This window comes from Stegostoma tigrinum, chromosome 8 (genome assembly GCF_030684315.1).
Source record: "Stegostoma tigrinum isolate sSteTig4 chromosome 8, sSteTig4.hap1, whole genome shotgun sequence".
NCBI lineage: Eukaryota > Metazoa > Chordata > Chondrichthyes > Orectolobiformes > Stegostomatidae > Stegostoma > Stegostoma tigrinum.
Genome location: NC_081361.1, coordinates 87,683,221 through 87,705,404, shown reverse-complemented (window position 1 = coordinate 87,705,404; position 22,184 = coordinate 87,683,221). Strand labels below are relative to the sequence as shown.

Genomic DNA, 22,184 nt, shown 5'->3' with positions numbered 1-22,184 from the left:
CAGGGGAACTTAGCTGCTTGGATACAGAATTGGCTGACTAACAGAAGACAGCGAGTGGTAGTAGAAGGAAAATATTCTGCCTGGAAGTCAGTGGTGAGTGGAGTTCCACAGGGCTCTGTCCTTGGGCCTCTACTGTTTGTCATTTTTATTAATGACTTGGACGAGGGAATTGAAGGATGGGTCAGCAAGTTTGCAGACGACACAAAGGTCGGAGGTGTCGTTGACAGTGTAGAGGGCTGTTGTAGGCTGCAGCGGGACATTGACAGGATGCAGAGATGGGCTGAGAGGTGGCAGATGGAGTTCAACCTGGATAAATGCGAGGTGATGCATTTTGGAAGGTCGAATTTGAAAGCTGAGTACAGGATTAAGGATAGGATTCTTGGCAGCGTGGAGGAACAGAGGGATCTTGGTGTGCAGATACATAGATCCCTTAAAATGGCCACCCAAGTGGACAGGGTTGTTAAGCATATGGTGTTTTGGCTTTCATTAACAGGGGGATTGAGTTTCAGAGTCGTGAGATCTTGTTGCAGCACTATAAAACTTTGGTTAGACCGCACTTGGAATACTGCGTCCAGTTCTGGGCGCCCTATTATAGGAAAGATGTGGATGCTTTGGAGAGGGTTCAGAGGAGGTTTACCAGGATGCTGCCTGGACTGGAGGGCTTATCTTATGAAGAGAGGTTGACTGAGCTCGGTCTCTTTTCATTGGAGAAAAGGAGGAGGAGAGGGGACCTAATTGAGGTATACAAGATAATGAGAGGCATAGATAGAGTTGATAGCCAGAGACTATTTCCCAGGGCAGAAATGGCTAGCACGAGGGGTCATAGTTTTAAGCTGGTTGGTGGAAAGTATAGAGGGGATGTCAGAGGCAGGTTCTTTACGCAGAGAGTTGTGAGAGCATGGAATGCGTTGCCAGCAGCAGTTGTGGAAGCAAGGTCATTGGGGTCATTAAAGAGACTGCTGGACATGTATATGGTCACAGAAATTTGAGGGTGCATACATGAGGATCAATGGTCGGCACAACATTGTGGGCTGAAGGGCCTGTTCTGTGCTGTACTGTTCTATGTTCTATGTTCTATGTTCTAAATGCTATTTGACCAAGCAAGTAAGTATTTCCAGCATTTTCTGTTTTTAGCACAAATTTAAAATTTAGATAGCTAACAAGATAAAGAAGCACCGTTTTCTCAAAAACAAGGGAATTAGCAGACTCCTTTCAGTTTTATACATGTCTGCTTTATCAATGATACACAGATTCAAAATGTTAATAATTGAAACATGATGGCTCAGAGTATTTATCAAGACAGAATTCTGACAGAGCAAGAACAACTGTAAAACATTCTAAAGTTTAGACTTTTAAACAATTATCATTTTTAAAAAATAATCATAACGGTAATCACTTACTCCTTACTCTCCTCATCCATATCTGCATCATTTAAGCCCATGATATATGTTTCCTTGTGATTGAAGGCTTGAAAAATAAGAGTCCTGTTTCTAAAAAAAACCAAACATTTATATAATCTCAATCATCAAAAACAAAAAAACCAAACATTCTTCACATTCAAATTTTAAGGATTCCAAGCTCAAAATACTTGATCTATCATGTTGATATGTTTACAGATTTAAAAACAAAGTTTTTAAATAATCATGCAATTGGAAAGCTAAAAAGCAGAATACTAAGATTGTCGACAATTCACTTACAAAATTAATACATGTCGAGCTTTATACACAGGCATGCTGTCTAGCTTCATTGTTCAAGACAGACAGAAACTTTACTGCAAAGGCAACAACTGTCATAACACTATTAATATTTAGTTGGACAATTACATGCCAAGGCATTCAAGGCTATGGACCATGTGCTGGAATATGGGATTAGAACAGTTAAGTGCTTATTTTTGACCAGTAAAGACTTGATGGGCTAAAGGGGCTTGTTCTGTGCTGTAAACCTCTCTGACAACCTCGTTCTGAGGCCTAGCTTTAATATTTAAATGTTATTACTTCAATAATTCATGGCCTCAAAACGGTAAAGTCTACCTCAAACTGGTAGCGTCATATCTAAAGTCTTGGAGCACATTTTCCATGAACTCTCATGGAACAATATTGATGACAGTAGTTGCAGATCAGGCTTCAGGGCCATAAGACTTTCTGCTGCTCTTGTCTTGCTGAAATATTGAACATGCTGTCAAATAATTTCATCGTGGACTCTAAAAGACAGTCCAAAAATTCCGCAATATAAATCATTATTCCCTTTGAAATGTGGTATGCGCTCTCTGTCCTGCTGAACACAAAAAGACTTGATAGCTTGACTCCTACTTTCAGCAATATTTAAGTTCTGTCCTTCCAAATGACTCCTCCTTTTCTTGCATTCTTATTTCACCGCAATTACTCTGAACTATATTTATTATACTACAGGCTATTTGCATTTCATCTTAAACTTGGCAAATACCAAACCATATTTTTTAAATAACTTTTTATTTCAACATTTCCTCTTTTCCTTGTTCTGTTTTATCTTACACAACACCACATCTAAAATGGTAGGCCGGTAGTTTGCTCTCAACTTACAGGTGCCATTTGTGGTTGCAATTAGTTCAAGCAACGTTTTTTTTTTCTGGCTTACTATCCTGACTAAACAAGTCTCATCACAGAAATCATACCAAGTATGGAATTAATATAAGTTTCAAAGCAAGTCAAGCACTTTATTGTCAAGAAATAACTGCGTTAGATAAGTTACTTTTTGCTGTGAATGCCATGTAGCAAAAAAAAAGGGAAAACCAAATGGTGCCAAAAAAAATGAACAAGAAAAATCCCCTTACTAATGAAAATAATGATATAGGAAGTGTATTGTTATAGGCTACCAGTGGACAGAACTGACGGTCAACCTGAATTTAGCAATGTACAAATGCTTCATGCTTCCTTAACCTATGAAGTCTCAAAATAACTAAATAAACTGTCAGCATCAATTCCAAAGTTCTTAGGTATTTTCAATAACTTAGTCATTCCATGGCTTCACTATGATGTTGAAGCCTTAGTTTAGCCTGCATTTCAGTGTGCTGGAACACAACACAAAAGAATGCCATCAAGACAATTAAAGCTCTGATTTCTCAGTTAGTTCGGAGAACTAACTGAACTAATAATCAAACCGTTTCACTAATGGGTTGAATTATATGACCAGCCTCGCACAAAACAGTGAGCTACTCTGAATGCTTTAATGTTGTAAGCAAATTTTGCTAAATGACAGACTTCAAAATTGATATTTTGTTTGCCAGAAATAAAATTGGTTGGACTGAGTGCAACCACAAATGGCACCTTCTAGTAGGTGGAATCATGTAAGATGAAACAAAACAAGTGAAAGGGAAAAGCCTTAAATAATCTTTTGCCATAGGAATAATTTGGCATTTACCAAATTTCAATAATGTACATATTTAGAAAATGGTTGTGGCATAATAATTATAGCTTATGGTCATTTGCTGGTGCAGAATTTGAATACTGCTGCATGACACTCAGCTGAATATTTCACAGGAATACCACTTGTAGTGGAAAACCAACATTTATACTATGAGTGTGTTGATTGGTTGGCAAGTGTCCTTGCTGTTAAAAAGGTGTCACCAAGGATGTTTGATGATCGACAAATAACTGCTAAACCTTAAGTTTTAAAATGACAAGGTTGATTCTGACTGATCAAGACATCACCCTGTGAGATGAACCAGTGAATAGACATCACTTAGATGGCTGAATTGAAACAGATGAAAAAAGTTATGGCGCCAAACATGTACATTTTTTTCCAATTGCAAAAAAAGCAGTTTTGGTGTTTATGTGGTATTAATTTAATTAATTAGTAATAATTACAATATAACATTAAAATTCATTTTCTATGCTAGTATGATGCCAGGTATTGAGGTCATACGTCCCAAGTATGATAGATCTTATTCGTGTCTCCCTTTAGGTATGCCGAACAAGCGAGGTACTGATCATACCCTTACTTTCAAAGTCTGCAGCAATATTCAACATTAGATGTAATTCTTCAATTAGGAAATATTTTCTGAATAATCCTAAGTGTACTAAGAATTACATGAACAACGCATTTAAGACTAGCAGTGGGGCTTGCTAAGTGACATACCCACGTATACTAGATCCTACACATATTAATATCCACTTAGCCCTACTTTGCTACTTTATTTTTTAAAAGAATTGATTTATTTTGTATGCCTAATTGAAACAGAGTGGTTCCTTGACCATCTTAGAGGGTAGTTAAGAGTCAATTACATTGCTACAGATCTGAAATCATATGCTGGCCAAACTTGATAACATAGGCAGATTGATGCCCTTTTAGGGAAGCAGCAAACTAGATTTTTCTTTCTTACATCTCAATCAACAACGGTTACATGGTCAGCATTAGGGTTTTTAAAAAAAATTTCATTCACCGGATGTGGGCATCACTGGCTGGGCTAGCATTTATTGCTCTTCCCAGTTGCCCACAGGCCAGTTAAGAGTCAACCACATTGCTTTATAGCTGGAGTCACAAGTCGGCCAAACCAGGTTAGAATGGCAGTTTCCTTCTCTAAAGGGCATACTTTATAATTTATTAAATTCTGAAATTAAAAGTGGAATTTGAATTAATGTTTCCAGAATATTTGCCTCAGGTTCTTGATTACTAATCCGGTGATATTAACGTTATGCCACAGTGAGATTTCCTTTGGGAGTCTAAATTCCCAAACAACAATTATAAACCATTATCACAATTTTGAGATAAAAATAACCCACAATAATATTCTTATAATTTTGCATGATTAGATTTATACCAACCTAAAGTGCAGGGACTATTTTCACCTGCAAATATATTGGCTTACTATTTTCCATCTCAATCCAAAACATATTCTGCACCTTGATTTTTGAAGCCAAGGTAATTTTTCATAACTGTACAGTTTTCGTCCTTTATTAACAGAACTTCCTAACTTCCTTCTCCCTTTACTTACGGTGGCACAGTGGTTCAGTGGTTAGCACCTCTGCCTCAGCGCCAGGGTTCAATTTCACCCTCAGGCGACTGTCTGTGCAGAGTTTACACATTCTCCCCGTTCATCCAGGTGCTCTAGTGTCATCCCTCGGTCTGAAGATGGGCAGATTAGGTGGATTTGCCATGCTAAATTGCCATAGTGTCCAGGGATGTGCAGGAATAGGTGTATTAGCTATGGGAGATACAGGGTTACAGGGATATGACAGTGGGGAGGGTCTGAGCTCTTCAGAGGGTTGGTGTGGGCTGTTTCCACATTGATTCTATGATCTATTGGTCTGAAATCCAACCACCCTGCATATTTTTAGACTGTGGGAGGAAACCAGAACACCCGGCAGAAACCCAAGCAGATACAGGGAGAACTTGCAAACTCCACACAGACATTTGCTGAGTGTGGAATCAAAGCCAGGTCCCTGGCGCTGTGAAATGGCAATGCTAACCACTGTGCCATCCCAATACCCGTGCCTTTTCTGATGCTACAGAAGCTGAGTTTTCCAGCTTGTGGTTATTTCAGTTTTCAGCTTAGAGACCTTGCAATTGCATTGCTGCAAAAGCTACCAGATCATACTCATTTATATCTATTTTCCCTATACATTCACCTACCTGCTCACAATTGCTATGTATGTTCAAATTAAGGGCCTTTAATCTTGCTAGTTTCCTTTACTCAATCCTATTTGAAGATCATTTTTTAGTATGTACTTTCTGTCCTTTCTGACTCTCACTGGTAACCATTGCTTGTATCACTAAACTGCACTACAGCTTCTTGTTCTACATCATTACCTTATTAAAATTCAATGACATGAGCCCTGTCATGTCTGCAGCCAAGCTTATTCCATTTGCAGGAAAACTGGTTCTGGGATGGTCCACGGGAAACCTGCCCTAAACAGAGTTTCTTCTTTCCCCAATACTGCTGTTGGCACACAAATCAAAACCTGTTTCTCACACAATCTTTAAGAAACATACTCAAATTTCTGATCTTACTGACCCTATATTAATCTGCTGCTCATGGGTTAGGTGGTTACCCAGAGATCTTGGTGGCTCTCCTTTTATTAGTTTAGCTCTAAACTGTTTACCCGTTCCCCAACCCACCAAAACACAGTATTGCAGTCAGTTTGCTTATCTTCCTGGAAGCTTCTGCTTTCACCCATTCAGTTTGCAAAAACCTGTACCTGTTGAACAAGTGCAAAGTTTCACATTGGAGGAAGTCTTACTTTCTAGATTCGTACATGAGTCACAGCCTTCTGTCCCAGACCACAAACCAAACGTGAAGTATTACGTATAAGCTGTGGTCACCTCCTGGATTAAAAGATTTAAAAAACACCTAAGAAACCTAATGAAATGCTGGCATTTATATCTACAGGACTGAAGTAAAGGATGCAGAACTTTTGCTGCAGCTAAACGAAACATTGGTTGTACCCCATTTGGAATACTGACAGCAGATCTGGGCACCACACCTTAGGAAGGATATCTTGGTCTTGGAGAGATACAACGTATATTTACAAGAATAACACCTGGACTTTAGGGGTTAAGTTATAAAGAGAGATTAGACAATTTAGGCGTATTTTTCTTCTGGAATTTAGACGGTCAAGATATGATCTAGTGGAAGTGCTCAAGATTTTAAGGGGGAACATCAAGGTAGATAAAAGCTAAGTCATTGCCACTGGTTGGAGATTCTAGAACTAGGGAGTGTAGTCCAAGAATTAGGGCTAGACTGTTCAGAAGAGATGCTAGGTAACACTCCTACACAGAACGAGTGGGAGGGGTTTGGAACTCTCTTCCACAAATGTCAGTTGATTTTAGATCAGTCGTTAGATTTAAATCTGAGGTAGATAAATTTTGTTAAGCAAAGGTATTAAGGGAAATGGGCTAAAGGCAGTCATGCAGAGTTAGGCAACAGATCAGCCATGATCTCACTCTATGACAGAATAGGCTCAAGAGGCTGAATGGCCTACTTCTGTTCTTATGCCGTGTTCTTCCTAATGCATTCCAGTTTCAAAAGCTTGAACTCCAGTTCTTCAATTCTAAATCCAAATATTCTCAAGCTGCTGCCATTTACTCAGGTGCAATTGCTTTTAATCAATGGGTCTCCATCAATTCCAGGAAGGAATATCAACAATATATTATCTGACCTGTCATCTCAAATCACACTCTGCTCAAGTAATTAGTTTTTCAAGCGTCAGTTTCTACGTAAATATAATTTTTTTAAATTTTCTGCCTTTCATCTAAACTAAATGTCCCAGCTCAGAACAATAATGATGAAGTAGTAAAAGGAGAGAGAAATATCTACCATTTGCTAGTTTTCTTCTGAGATCACCTTTGGATTTTTTTCTGAATGTCTGACTAAAACATGATGTATCTATTCATTTTATTCATCTCTCACTTCTTCTGGTCTTAGGCCTCCTCTGTCTCTGATGCCTATATCTATTCCGATCTTGCTCAGCTCTTACTCCTCTGGATTTTCGTTCTCCAAATTTCTGTCTTTCCTGACAATTTTGACTTCTTGTCAAGTTACTGGCACATAGTTGTCCTTCAATACATCAACTAGATGGCAATCATTCAAAAGCAAGTTTCAACTGTAAAGCTAATCAACTACGGGAGTCAACACAGCTGTGTGCTACATGTGCAATTGACTTCCAAACATTCTGAACTTACAGCAGGAGTCAGTGGCTAGTGATCAGAAACAGACCACCTGGCTGACTTTCCTCTCCCTAACTTGGAGACGATCAGGCCAGTTTCAGTACCTCTACTGCCAATTCCAACTGTGATCAGTTAACCAAGCAAAAGACAGAGGATCATCTGTTCAAACGTTTTGCTCAAATATTCGTTGTATAAAGTTTGAGAAATGGGAGCCATGTGGCAAACATACTTAATTGGTCTCTTATTAATATAGCGTGCTTTAGCCAACTAAATTGCATGCTATGTTAATAGCAGAAGGGCAAAAACTACTGAATTGATCTAAGATCAGAAAAGCATCTTCCCAAAAAAAATCTCCACCTCAAAATTTAGCATCAATGCAAATTAGCAGCAAGGAAGAATGGGTTCTTTAAAAAAAAAGATATTGAATGAAAGAAAGCAAGCTCAATGGAATTAAAATTCCTTTCATAAGGGCTGAGTTGTTTCCTTAAAGAAATCTGGTCTGGTTGGAGTGTCACAGATAAAGATGTGAGAGAAAAAAAAGGAAGGAACAGGCAAATAGAGAAAGAAAACAGCAGTGAAGTGTTGTGAAGAAACGGATGCTCAGAATGCCAGGAAGTGAAGAGATGTATAATGAAATCAGCCTCGCATCAAGTTTTCAGCATCCTGATTTGAAGCAGATCGATCTTCAGAAATCAAGAAAATATCAGCACCATCTAGTGGTCATTTTTCTTCTTGATTTTGATACTCAGTTACAATTTACATCACTAGATGTCACTATTATTAGCAGTAAATTCACAAAAACATGTTAATTTTCTCCTGCAAGTATCACATAGTTATTTCACAGCAAACAAACTGTAAATATTGTGGCCACAACTTCTGTTGTTTCAATGACAATTATTTAAAAACACATTTCATAAACTTGCCAGATTTATTCAATTTTGTGCCAACTGTGAACTGTAATGGTGTTTTGGTCTTCATCTGTTGGGAATTGGGTATGGGCTGCCCAAACACATTTCACTTAGAACCCTGAGAGAGACTTTAGTCCCATCTGTTTCAGATCAGTATTCCAACTCACACCACTACAAAATCCTTATAACTTGCCAATTTTAAAAATGAACAAATTACATTAAAGACCCTAGAACTGCAAACATGGGTAATAACTATACAAATCACTTATTTGTGACTGTAGCTGCAGTGAAACAAAAATTCATTTTCTAGTTAATAAACAAACAGTGAGCATTTTACCGTGATTTACGTTAAACCAGGCAAGACCAAACTTGTCAATTGTGATGAAGTGCTGCCACCCACAGGCTGATAGTTTCATTTAAGTTTATTTCTCTTATGGCTTCAAATAAAGTGTCTATTGATTCAAACAAAACTAATAGTAGGCAAAGGTTCTTTAATTTTAGGTGTGTAAATTCAATAACTGCAGAACCTGTCAACTTTAGTCTTTAAACTATTTATTTACATCAATCCCTGCTTCCCAGGCCATGGTGAATTGTAAACTCCATTGCTACTATGCAATTCTAGGACTTTTTTAACCCCCTATTTGAAGCTCACATTCTACTTGCAATTAGATCAATTGATTTAACTCAGTCCATTCTCATCACTTGTAATTATATAACTTCAAAATATTCCAGGTTCCTTAGATTATTTATTCAATCCAGTAAATGATTTTAGTAAACAGCAGGCACTAAGGTCCAGATCATGAGATAAAAGGAACTGCCGAGGCTGAAGAATTTGAGATAACAAGATGTAGAGCTTCTGAAGAAGGGTCCAGACCCGAAATGCCAGCTTATCTGCTCCTCTGATGCTGCTTGGTCTGCTGCATTCATCCAACTCTATACCTTGTTATCTAAAAGGTCCAGATCATGACCATTTGCTATGTAAAAAATTTTCCTTGTATCTTGTATTCATAACTTTAAACCTGTTCACCCTTTTTAGTTCCCATCATTAATTAGCAGTTTTGCTTTGTCGACCTTATCTAAACCATCAAAACACTGCACGCTTCTACCAAATTTTTCCCTCAATTTAATTTGTTCAAATGAAACCAACTTCAGGTTGTCCAGTCAGGCCTTATAACTAAAATTCTTCGTCCTTGAAATCATCCTGATAAATTACCTCTGCAGCCTTCCCAGGAATCCTAGATCCTTCCTAAAGTGTGGTGACCATATTGACTGCAAGGTTCCAGTAGTGGACTGATCAAAGTTTTATACAGATTCAGTATCACCTCTGTACTCAATGGGCATTTTTTTTTCCTGAGGCTAAGTGTCATGGCTGATCCAAAAAGTGATCAGGATTTCTGTTTCAGAGCCGGTCAGGTATTCCCATGCGATTATATTTCTCTCAGCTTATTACATACACACATGTAAAGTGCCAAAGCTTTATAAGCAGGAAGTTCTGAAGCCTGCTACGAGGTCTACAATTAAAAACTCAACTTCTGTACATCGTCCCCACCCGCCTTGGTGATGTCATGAGATCAGGCCAAAAAAGTGGTGCCACACTGTAGTGAAGCTTTCCTAGATGTTCTCCTGAAGTTCATACTGGAGAGAAAGTAAGTTATTTTTATTGGGAAGGCAACGAGAAGCCATCTCAACTGACAAATATGGCTGTGCAGCAGTGGTTGCAGAGATTAACACGTATGGTGGCTCAGAGAGAGCTTGGCTCTGGTATAACAGAAATCTGCCACATTCTGCCAGGGCATGTACCACCAAGTACTTGAAGTTCCAATCAGTAGGAATTAGGCTCTGCACAGTGCAATAGGAGTGCTTAGACAGACCACGGCTTGGATATTGGTTCTGGAAATCGCTGCCCCACACAGACTTCATGTGCAGAGTAATTAGAGGGAACACTGGCTGCCACTATACAAGAGGTTGCTTGCCATGTATCTTCAACAGACAGTTCAAATACGATGTCTCATTTCATTGCAGCTACCAATATAGAATTATTTGTACTACAGGGCACTGCTTCGCAGATGTGAATGCTCACGCTTTTAAAAAAAAAGCAAGTAGAATGCTCAGCAGCTCACATCCATCAGGTCACTGACCTTACATCACAGTTAAGAAAACATAAACATCGAATAGCTTTTCACTAAAGGTTTGCATGGGACAAGCACAAAATATGTATCTTCAGTCAAGACTAAATCTGACTTGAACCACTTTCCTACCCCAGTCAGGTATACTGATTGCGCAGCTGCTTTGCTTGGCAGGCTTGTCAGCTTAGTCAGGCTTCAAGCCCAACACCACGTATCGTTAGTAACAAACTATTCTGCATAGAATATGGATAGTCAGAGTGTTTTTTCCAGTATAGGAACATCAATCACAAAGGTAAAGAGGAAAAAATTTTTAAAGTAAATATGATAGGCAAGTTTTTTTTCTTGAACAGTGGGTGATAAGTACCTGAAATGCATTGGCAGAGGTGATGGTAGAAGCAGATGCAACAGCAACGTTTAAGAGGCATCTTCACAGAAAAGCGAATACAAGGATACAGACGACATAAGTTCAGAAGGTTATTTTGTTCAGAAAGGTATCATTAGCACAGTCTTAGTAGGTCAAAGGGCCTGTTCCTGTGTTGTACTACTCTTTGTTCTTTGTATTAGAATAATTGAGTCTCGAAGGAAACCAAGAGATGAGTGAGGGTTTAAGCAGAAGTGGAGACAGGACAGGAGGCTTGAAATTAAGTAAACATAAAACGTTATGGAAAGTATCTAAACTAATTAAACACAGAAGTTCCAATGACTGCCAAAGATTTTGCTTTAAATTTTGTTTGTGAATGGTCCTATGAGGACCATTGGGATGTTCTGTTGCACTGAAGGGAATAGAACAACTTAATGTATTGTTATTTAGCAATTATTTTACAAAGGGTACCTTAATATTTTTCCATTTTCTTGACAATGTCAGGTGACCAGATATTAATTCTACTGGATTTATTTTATTTCTTTATACCATATATTCTGAAAGTGGCTGTGATTCAGAGGAACATGGTCAAAATTTCAGTATAACAAATGAAGTGAGGTATATTAGGCATAAGGTACATCTTGACTCATTTTAAATAATAACTTCATGTACAATGAAAGAAAATAATTGTGCTTTTTCTTCCTGTGAATTTAATCAAAAATTTCTTTAGAAATTAAGGCAAAATTTTGTGGAATGATGATACACAGCTTTAGAAGCAGTAAGAACAATTGAAGCAATTGGATTATGGAATAACACCTGAATTTTACTGTATGTTCATACAAAAGGTACTCCTGCATGCACATACAAAGACATGGGCATCAGAAAAAGTTGGCTATAACGACTGATGATAAACTTAAACAAGACAACGTTCACAACATTTATCAAATGCTAGATAGATTACAATTGGACAAGATGATTTTAACATTACAACAACATCTGTCATCAGGCACACATAACACTGTTTTTAAATCTGGGTTCCCATCTTAATTGGGACCTAGAAACATAGGAGATAGGGCCGAAAGGCTTCTTCTTGCTCTTTCAAGCCTGCTTCGCCATACATCACGATCGTGGTTGATCATCAACTCAATAGCCTAATCCTGCTTTCTCCTCAGTCTTTAATCCGTTCGCCCCCAGTGCTATGTCTGGTCGCCTGTTAAATACATTGTGTTTTCGCACCAACTACTACCTGTGGTAATGAATTCTACAGTGTCTCCTCATCTCCGTCCTAAACAGTCTACCTCGAGTCCTCAGACTATGACCTCTGATTCTAAACACACCCACCATCGGGAACTTACTCCCTGCATCTATCCTGTCCAGTCCTGGTAGAATTTTATAAGTCTGTAAGAAAATCGCCTCATTCATCTAAACCCCAGCAAAAACAATCCTAATTTAGTCAATATCTCCTCATACATCAGACCTGCCACCTCCAGAATCAGCCTGGTAAAACTTTGCTGTACTCCCAAGAGTAACAGCATCCTTCCTCAGAAAAAGGAGACCAAAACTGCACACAATATTGCAGGTGTAGTCTCATTATGGTCCTGTACAACTGCAACAACACATTCCTGCTCCTGTACTCAAGATCTCTCGTAGTGAAGGTCAACATACTGTTTGCCTTCTTTACCGCCTGCTGCGTCAGAATGCTCACCTGCACAAGGATCCCCAGGTCCCACTGCACACTCCCCCTCTCCCAATTTATAGCCAGCCATTTAGGTAGTAATCTGCCTTCTTGTTTTTGCTTCCTTGTCAGTAACATCAATTATCCAAATTATACTGCATCTGCCATTGAGTTGCCCACTCACCCAACCCGTTCACATCATGCTAAAGGATCTCTGCATCCTCATCACAGTTCACCTCCACCCAACTTGGTATCATCTGCAAACTTGGAGATGTTACATTTTGTTCCCTCATTCAAGTCATTAATACACATTGTGGATGGCTGAGGTCCGAGCACTGAACCCTGTGGCACACCACTAGTTACTACTTGCCAATTTGAAAAGGACCAATTAACTCCTACTCTGTTTCCTCTCTGCCAACCAGTTTCCTGTCCATCTCAAATACACGTCCCCTGATCCCATGCACTTCAATCTTGTGCAGTGATCTCTTATGTGGGACATTCAGTGATCCATAACTAACAGAATTGTGTGATGTCCACAATACACAATAAGATCTACAAAGTTGAACCACAAACAAAGTACTGAAGAAAACCCAGCAGGTCTGATAGCATCTGCAGAGAAAGAAAAACAGCCAAATTTTCATAACCAATATGATTCTTCTTCTGAAGATGTTGGTGCTTTGTGAAACTTGAAATGTTAACGCTATTTCACTCTCCACAGATGCGGAGTTTCTCCAGCATTCCGGTTTCTTATTTTAGATCTCCAGGAGGCACAGTACTCTTGTTTATTTGAAGAAAAGACAAATTGAAGATACAATTAAGATTTCTTAACCGTTGAAAGGCATTGTTAATATAAATTAAATCATGATAAAAATGACTACTAGTCTGTGCACACATTAATACAGCTTTAAAAAGAATCAATCCAAGTGAGACTAGATGAAACTATTTTTCTTTTCAAATTAGTTGCAATAAACTAGTGTGCAGTAAAAGGTAGTTGCAGTGGAAGGAGTAATTTCTTCAAAATATATCCATAAATATCACATTTTTCTAGAGCTATAGATAGAGATGATCAAACACTGCAAAGGAGCTACAGCTCGGATTTTGTTTATACTAGTTTAGAGCATATGTACAGCATGGAAGCAGGTCAAGTTGTTGTACTGTTCAAACATGAATATCTGGTAAAATTTTGGAATTTTACTTATCGATGTTTGGTGATTATGAGTTATGCTTGGAGAATCTGCCCTCAAAAGATTAGATAGTCGGGATAGAGTACATGATTAAATGAGTTGTCAATTCGCAACTTTGATCAGTTCAGTGATCTATGTTCTTCTGTATCCAATGCGTCAATATTAAGTCTGATTCTATTAAAAAAAGGCATGTTCAATGCTCAATATTTCAACAGGCAGAATGGGAAGCTATCTTAAAAAAACTTGATATGCAGATTGATCCAGAAAATTTAAAGTAAACAAGTAACATTTTTACAGCAGCAGTTTTGGCATTACAATTTCTTTTCATGTTTCTTCGTCCTTACTATCTTCATTTGGTTAGACCAACGGGCAAATGAAATTATCTTCTTCTCTAGCAGATCTTTTTCAGGCGTAATTGTTTTGCATCCAGAAGAAATAGGCGGATTGGCTTTGCTAATGTCCCGTAAAGTTACAAATCCCATTACTGTACACATGGAAACTTTGAACAGCGCTGAAATTAGTTTCCAACAAAAAAAACAGCAGAGTAGAAAAGTCACTTTATCAGAAACTAAACAAAAACCTCATACTCAGATGTAGTCTAACGTAAAACGATTCACACTGTTTCATTTGACTCTAGAGCTCACTATTAAAATATGACCCATTAAATTAGAAGAAATCTAATTAAGTCAAAAGCTGAATCTTTTCTGCTTATCATCCTCATTTTCCTGCGGATTTTCTCATCAATCATGATGGTTTTGACTAATGAAAAGAGTAATGCCTACAACACTTTCTACCAATAGCCCAGCTTTGTTCCAGGAAACAGAAGCACAGAATATTACAGCACAAGTATGTCATTTGACAAACTCTGGTTGATCGGAGACCATAACATACAATTAAACACTATCAAAAACATCAATTAACAAATGTAAAATAGTAAAAGTGCATCAAGAGAATGGGTAGAAAATAAGGCTGAAGTGATTTTTACAAATAAAAAAGTGGAAAAATTAGGAAAAAAGACCACATTCATCCTCCCATCTCAACATTCATAGAACTCAAACTACATATTACGTGTTTCTGCCTTCACAAATAGAAATAACGATGCCTAACAGATTACGCATTACAATTGTGCTGCAATAATGATTCAGATTAACGCATGTCTAAATAATTATAGTGCTGCAAGTGACTCTCCTGGAATATGTGCTTTTAAATTCATGGTTATGAGAACACACAATTCTTTTGATGTAAGCTAATTATCTGATATTTGCCATGTTAGTCATATTGGTTTCAGTTCTTTTAAAAAGAAAGAACCATGCAAATACAAAAAGCACATTTCCTTCAATAAGCACCGTGATAATACTCTTAGTTTTTTTTAATTGAGTACTTAACGGTTTCTTAAAATCACAAATCATTCTCCATAAATTCAGTCCTCCACAAATCCAAAGTAACTTGTACTTGAAGAATGCTCACTTCCTAGCGATAGGTCACCACCTGAAAGGTACTGATTTTAATCATTCTAGGCAGTAGTTCTTTTGAGGGGGGAGGGAGAGAGAGAGAGAGAGAGAGAGAGAGAGAGAGAGAGAGAGAGAGAAGATGGCAAATCAGTTTCTAGTATAGCTTCTGATACAGCACAAAAAGGAAAAGCAAGCTTTTTTAACCATAGGGATCACTAGATCGAAAGCAAACTACTTCTTGAACTGTTTCAGGCCATGCAGTATAAATGTATCCACACTGTTGTGAGGGAAGGAGTTTCAAAAGACCAGTGAAGACTACCAATATTATTGCTTGCTGTCCTGAGTTGGAATAAGTGAAGAACATGCAGGTAATGGTGTTATCAGTCTTCGGCTGTCCTTCTTCTAGGTAGTACAGCACAAGGTCAAACTTGAAAGGATCAAGAAGCCTTGGCAAGTTGCGGCAATGAAACTTGTTCATGGTGCTGTGTTCAAGCAATTACAGACACAAACCTGGACATAATAAATTGACCCACAGCCAGAGAAACTGGGCCCAACAAAAAAAAACTAGCCAAACTAAACTGCAGCCAACAGCTAACAGCTGCAGAGAACAGTGGAAACCAAAGTCTAAGGAGGTCAAAAAAGGTCAGGGAGAACCAGTTACAACCAGCCTGAGGGGTGTGTATTTTAGAGGTTTCAATCAGGCATCCTGGCACTTTCACTTCCAGCCACTGTTGGAGTACAGTCACTTCACACTTACCCAGCACGGCAGCTGTGAATGGCATTGGTTGCAAACCCAATGGATATCATGACAGCCGGTCACAACTCCATTGTCCAACATTGAGGAAGGTCTGGGGCAAGGGGGATAACAACACACACCTGGAAGCCACCCTCTCAGCGAAGACTCACAGCAAAATCCATTACAGAAGACTGTGCAGCAACAAAGAAAGACTCAGGAGAATATTTACCCTGACCTCTGAGACCCACCTTCTTGGATAAGAGCCAGCCCAATATCACAAAGAAAGGAAATTCCAACTGGGCAACTCAAACACATGGATCGCTGTGTGTAATATCCTCAGATGGACAGGGTTGGATAAAGAGCAAATACTCTGGGTATTTGGGAACTGCTCACATGATATTTTAAAGGAGGAATATTTTGTTAATATAGAATAGACATGAACCACGAGCCAAGTTCTGTATCCGTTTGTCTGCCTCACTGACATAAGCCCTTGGGAGAAAAAAGTGTTTTTAATGTATGACAGTCCAAAAGTGCTCAAAATGTCCAAAATATGGCCAACAATACACAATGCAGTCTCTGAGCACACTGGTGAAGAAAGTGCCCATGTAAGGAAGTGGGTGGGGTGTTGAATAAGTCTGTTGCTTTGTACAGGATGAATATTGAGTAAGCCACATCCAAAGGGAGTGGGAAGAGTAACCAAAAGCACCCCACAAACAGCCTTGAGGAAAGTTGGCAGAATGGTGCCTGAAAGTCTACATGCTGGCTGGTAGTCGGGAATTGTGCTCAACAGCTTCTATTCTTACCTCCATATCAGTGATGAAAGTCCTGGCACCATTTCTCTTCGAGACAAACATGTAGTTTTTCATTTGGAGCTCAGAAGAGCCAGGAGGAGACATGAGAAGTTGTTGGCAGATAGGATCAGGGTAAACCCTAAGGCTTTCTATAGGTATTTAAGGAATAAAAGAATGATGAGAGTAAGATTAGGGTCAATCAAGGATAGTAGTGGGAAGTTGTAGGAGTCAGAGGGGATAGGGGAAGCACTAAATGAATGTTTTTCAACAGTATTCACTCTAGAAAACGAAATTGTTGTCGAGGAGAATACTGAGATACAGGCTACTAGACTAGGTGGGATTGAGGTTCATAAGGAAGAGGTATTAGAAATCCTACAGAGTGTGAAGATAGATAAGTCCCCTGGGCCGGATGGGATTTATCCTCTGGGAAGCCAGGGAAGAGATTGACGAGTCTTTGGCATTGATCTTTAACTTGTCATTGTCTACAGGAATAGTGCCAGACGACTGGAGGATAGCAAATGTGGTTCCCCTGTTCAAGAAGGGGAGTAGAGACAACCCTGGTAATTATAGACCAGTCAGCCTTACCTCAGTTGTTGGTAAAGTGTTGGAAAAGGTTATAAGAGATAGGATTTATAATCATCTAGAAAAGAATAATTTGATTAGGCATAGTCAGCACGGTTTTGTGAAGGGTAGGTTGTGCCTCACAAACCTTATTGAGTTCTTTGAGAAGGTGACCAAACAGGGAGAGGAGTGTAAACCGGTTGATGTGGTGTATATGGATTTCAGCAAGGCGTTCGACAAGGTCCCCCACAGTAGGCTTTTGTACAAAATGCGGAGGAATGGGATAGTGGGAGATATAGCAGTTTGGATCAGAAATTGGCTTGCTGAAAGAAGACAGAGGGTAGTAGTTGATGGGAAATGTTCATCCTGAAGACCAGTTACTAGTGGTATACCGCAAGGGTCGGTTTTGGGTCCACTGCTGTTTGTTATTTTTATAAATGACCTAGATGAGGGCGTAGAAGGATGGCTTAGTAAATTTGCAGACGACACTAAGGTCGGTGGAGTTGTGGATAGTGACGAAGGATGCTGTAGGTTACAGAGTGACATAGATAAGCTGCAGAGCTGGGCTGAGAGGTGGCAAGCGGAGTTTAATGCAGACAAGTGTGAGATGATGCACTTTGGCAGGAGTAACAGGAAGGCAAAGTACTGGGCTAATGGTAAGATTCTTGGTAGTGTAGATGAGCAGAGAGATCTCGGTGTCCATGTACACAGATCCTTGAAAGTTGCCACCCAGGTTGACAGAGCTGTTAAGAAGACATACAGTGTTTTCGCTTTTATTAATAGAGGGATCGAGTTCCGGAACCAAGAGGTTGTGCTGCAGCTGTACAAAACTCTGGTGCGGCCGCACTTGGAGTATTGCGTACAGTTCTCGTCACCGCATTATAAGGAGGATGTGGAAGCTATGGAAAGGGTGCAGAGGAGATTTACTAGGATGTTGCCTGGTATGGAGGGAAGGTCTTACGAGGAAAAGCTGAGGGACTTGAGGCTGTTTTCGTTAGAGAGAAGAAGGTTGAGAAGTGACTTAATTGAAACATATAAAATAATCAGAGGGTTAGATAGGGTGGATAGGGAGAGCCTTTTTCCTAGGATGGTGACGGTGAGCACGAGTGGGCATAGCTTTAAATTGAGGGGTGAAAGATATAGGACAGATGTCAGAGGTAGTTTCTTTACTCAGAGTAGTAAGGGAATGGAACGCTTTGCCTGCAACGGTAGTAGATTCGCCAACTTTAAGTACATTTAAGTCATCATTGGATAAGCATATGTACGTACATGGAATAGTGTAGGTTAGATGGGCTTCAGATTGGTATGACAGGTCGGCACAACAGAGGGCCGAAGGGCCTGTACTGTGCTGTAATGTTCTATGTTCTATGTACTGTTCATTTAAAAAAGATTCTCAAAATTTCTCCAAACATAGCAAAGCTAATAAAAACTGAAAGGAAACAATGGCACAGCTGGGTGACTAAACAACACATTTTTCAGGGGAAATTGTCCCCATTACACATGCTTATGTTACGAAGGAGTGGTCGACACTTCTCTGATAATTAAAACCGAAACACTCAGAGAAGCTTGCCTGACTTTAATCTATTAAAGGAAATGTGAGAAGTGGTATACCTACCTCTCATCTCCCAATCCGTTATGAAGTGGAGGTTAAGTGAAAATAAAATTGTTTCACTCAATCCATAAGCAACAAGTAATAATTTATTTACCTAACTCTAACAGTTAAGAAATTAACAGAACTACTAACAAACCAAACAATTCCCCTTTAACTACTAACTATTCCTGAATAAAACAAAATTCTAATAGTATGCATTTCAAATAGGTACATGTCCCACTTACCTTAAGCAAATTAATAAAAAAATTAAAGATTAATCTATCAAAATTAAAGCCAGGATAAGTCTTCCAGAATGTTCTTTGCCTTCTTCACCGTCCTCCAGTCAGGAACACCTTCCTCTGGCGAATTCCTCTGTCAGTAATATTAGCTAGGAGTGTCATAGTACCTTTATGTAGACAGTGCTTCATCTGAGATCTTGGAGATTTCTGCGAGAGCCAGTGATTTTCTCTTTCTTCAGAGCTGATGGCTAATGAGAGTTGTTCTCTTAACAGATGGCAGTTTGCTCTCAACTGAATTTTCAAATGCCGTCTTCTTTTATACCCTTGATGACCTATTAATTTCTTACGACTAGATTGCTCCATGATTGTCAAAACCTTTCGATTTAAGTTTAATTGGGTTTTGGTATCTAGGTCCTGGTTTAAATTAATTGGCTAAATTCAGAAACCTGTTGTCTTGGTAAGATGCTGAATTGCCTCCTAACAGTATAGCCTCTTGACACAATGTTTCAATTTTAAGAACTCTCTGTGCATCTGCTACTGCTTGCAGGCTTTAATGTCCAAGCCTAAAAAAAACACTTCTATAAAAGGGACTGCACAATCTTTCCCACCTAGCATTTTACAAATTCTAACATCCTGCCTTCCAATCCAAAAGTACGATACCAACTACACAACATTAGACAGCAGCAACAGCCGTAATAAAGTGTAGAGCTGGAGGAACACAACAGGCCAGACAGCAACATAGGAGCAGGAAAGTTGATGTTTTAGGTTTTTCTAAAGAAGATTCCAAACCCGAAACGTCAACTTTCCTGCTCCTTTGATGCTGCCTGGCCTGTTGTGTTCCTCTAGCTCCACACTTTTATCACTGATACCAGCATCTGCCATTCTTACTGTCACTAATAAAAATCATACTTCCAGGGCCACTTTCTCACAGAATGGGTTTACTGAGCCAGAAAATACCCAATATGTACACTCCTGACCCAGGAGAAAATTTCAGGGTCTAATTCCTAAGGGCACTGTTTTTAGTCATACATCTAGTGATGAGTTTATATTCCTAAAATATACTAAGAATTTTGTTTTAAGAATTCTCAAACTTTTCATGGGCTTATAGGAAAATTTACCTCTCGGGCACCACCTCTACCCTGCTGAAATAACTACATGGAATACACTAGTGCGTCACTTAATTTTCAAGTTAGCAAGTTTTGAGTTTTAATTTTCAAGTCTCTTCCTTAAATCAAGCTCTAATAAATAAAGGCGATCATAATTTACGGAGATAGCTACTAGACATCAAGGTGCCAAGAAAAAATACAATTCACCATCATACAGTCACAAATTGACACTGATACTGCATTTGCACATTTGTAGGAAATGCCCTCCCTAACATTGTGCTACAACACAAATAAAGGCAGCCTTCATCTTATTTCACAGAGACACATGTATCAGCACAGCACACAGTTCAGCAGAATATGTTTACACCAAATCATCTTACAAAATATAGCAAACTGCTACCACATGGCTATCTTCAATATGGCTAACTTACACAGTATATTGCATGACCCAGGATACCCCCAAAGTGCTGTACAGCCAATTAAGTATATAATCAAAGTCACTGTTCTAATACAAGATATGCAGTAGCCGATCAGTTATAATGACCCACTACTTTCAAACTGCAGCCTTGTCGTCAATATCATATGGAAAGTTATCGCGTCAATTTGTTGAAATCTTTCAGGGTCTTTTGACATCAAAATGAAATATTTTACACTTAACTACATTGAAATTCATTTGCCTGCTCAATTATCTAGATCACCCTGTTGTCTCCAGCATCCCTCCTGACAGTCTAGTGTTTGTAGACAATAGACGAAACTTGCTGCAGGTAGGAAAAGCACCAAATTTTAATGCTCGCTTTTAAAAGCGCAAGGGCAGTTGAATTGAATTGAATTGAATTGAATTGAATAGGAAAATACGAAAAGGTGACAGAAAGTTGAAACTCAACTCCAGAATTTCATATCATTTTGCAGATACCAATAATAAAGAGAATCTCTAAGAAACTTAAAAAAAAAGTTATTCTATAAGAACATAGAATAGTACAGCACAATACAGGCCCTTCAGCCCATGCTGTTGTGCCGACCTAGTCTCCTACCAAGATCGATCTACCCTGTGCACCCTACATTTTACTATCCTCCGTGTACCAATCCAGGAGTTGCTTAAATGTCCCTAATGTATTGGCTCCAGTACCACTGCCAGCAGAGCATTCCACATGGCCACCACTCTGTGTAAAGAACCTACATCTGACCCTCTGACATTGCCGCCCCCCCCCCCCCCCAACAACACCATACCTTCCTCCAATCACCTTAAAATTATGCCCCCTTGTAGTAGTCATTTCAGCCCTGGGAAAAAGTCTCTGGCTATCCACTCTGTCTATGCCTCATCATCTTGTACACCTCGATCAAGTCACCTCTCATCCTTCCTCACTCCAATGAGAAAAGCCCTAGCTCCCTCAACCTTTCCTCAAGGCCTGCCCTCCAGTCCAGGCAGCATCCTGGTAAATCTCCTCTGCACCTTCTCTAAAGCTTCCACATCTTTCCTACGATGAGGTGACCAGACTGAACACAATGTTCTAAGTGTGGTATAACCAGAGTTTTATAGAGCTGCAGCACAACCTCACGGCTCTTAAGCTCAATTTCCCTGCCAATGAAAGCCAACACGCCATACACCATTTTTTTTTTTACAGCCCTATCAATTTGGGTCGCAACTTTGAGGGATCTATGGACATAGACCCCAAATCCCTCTGTTCCTCCACACTGCCAGAATCTTGCCATTAACCTTGTAGTGCAGGTATACAACTTCATAATGACATGCTGGTCTTTAGGATGATGATTATCTGAAATTAATAACTCTAATTTTTGAATGTCGTGCATGTGGA

The 22,184-nt window shown here is 39.1% G+C and overlaps 1 protein-coding gene and 1 long non-coding RNA gene across 5 annotated transcripts in view; one reads left to right on the top strand and one right to left on the bottom strand.

Moving 5' to 3' along the window:
* LOC125456128 (zinc finger protein 644-like) overlaps positions 1–22,184 on the bottom strand; it is a 135,075-nt gene that overhangs the window by 56,255 nt on the left and 56,636 nt on the right. For 3 of the 4 annotated variants that reach the window (XM_059648089.1, XM_059648090.1, XM_059648091.1), the window contains one exon: positions 1,401–1,490. The exons of the other annotated variant lie outside the window; for it this stretch is intronic. In XM_059648089.1, coding sequence (XP_059504072.1) covers positions 1,401–1,490 — 90 coding nt within the window. The remainder of the gene's footprint in view (positions 1–1,400; positions 1,491–22,184) is intronic. 4 annotated transcript variants of the gene reach the window in all.
* Positions 1–22,184, top strand: part of LOC132209910 (uncharacterized) — a 71,936-nt gene that overhangs the window by 14,583 nt on the left and 35,169 nt on the right. The window lies entirely within an intron of this gene.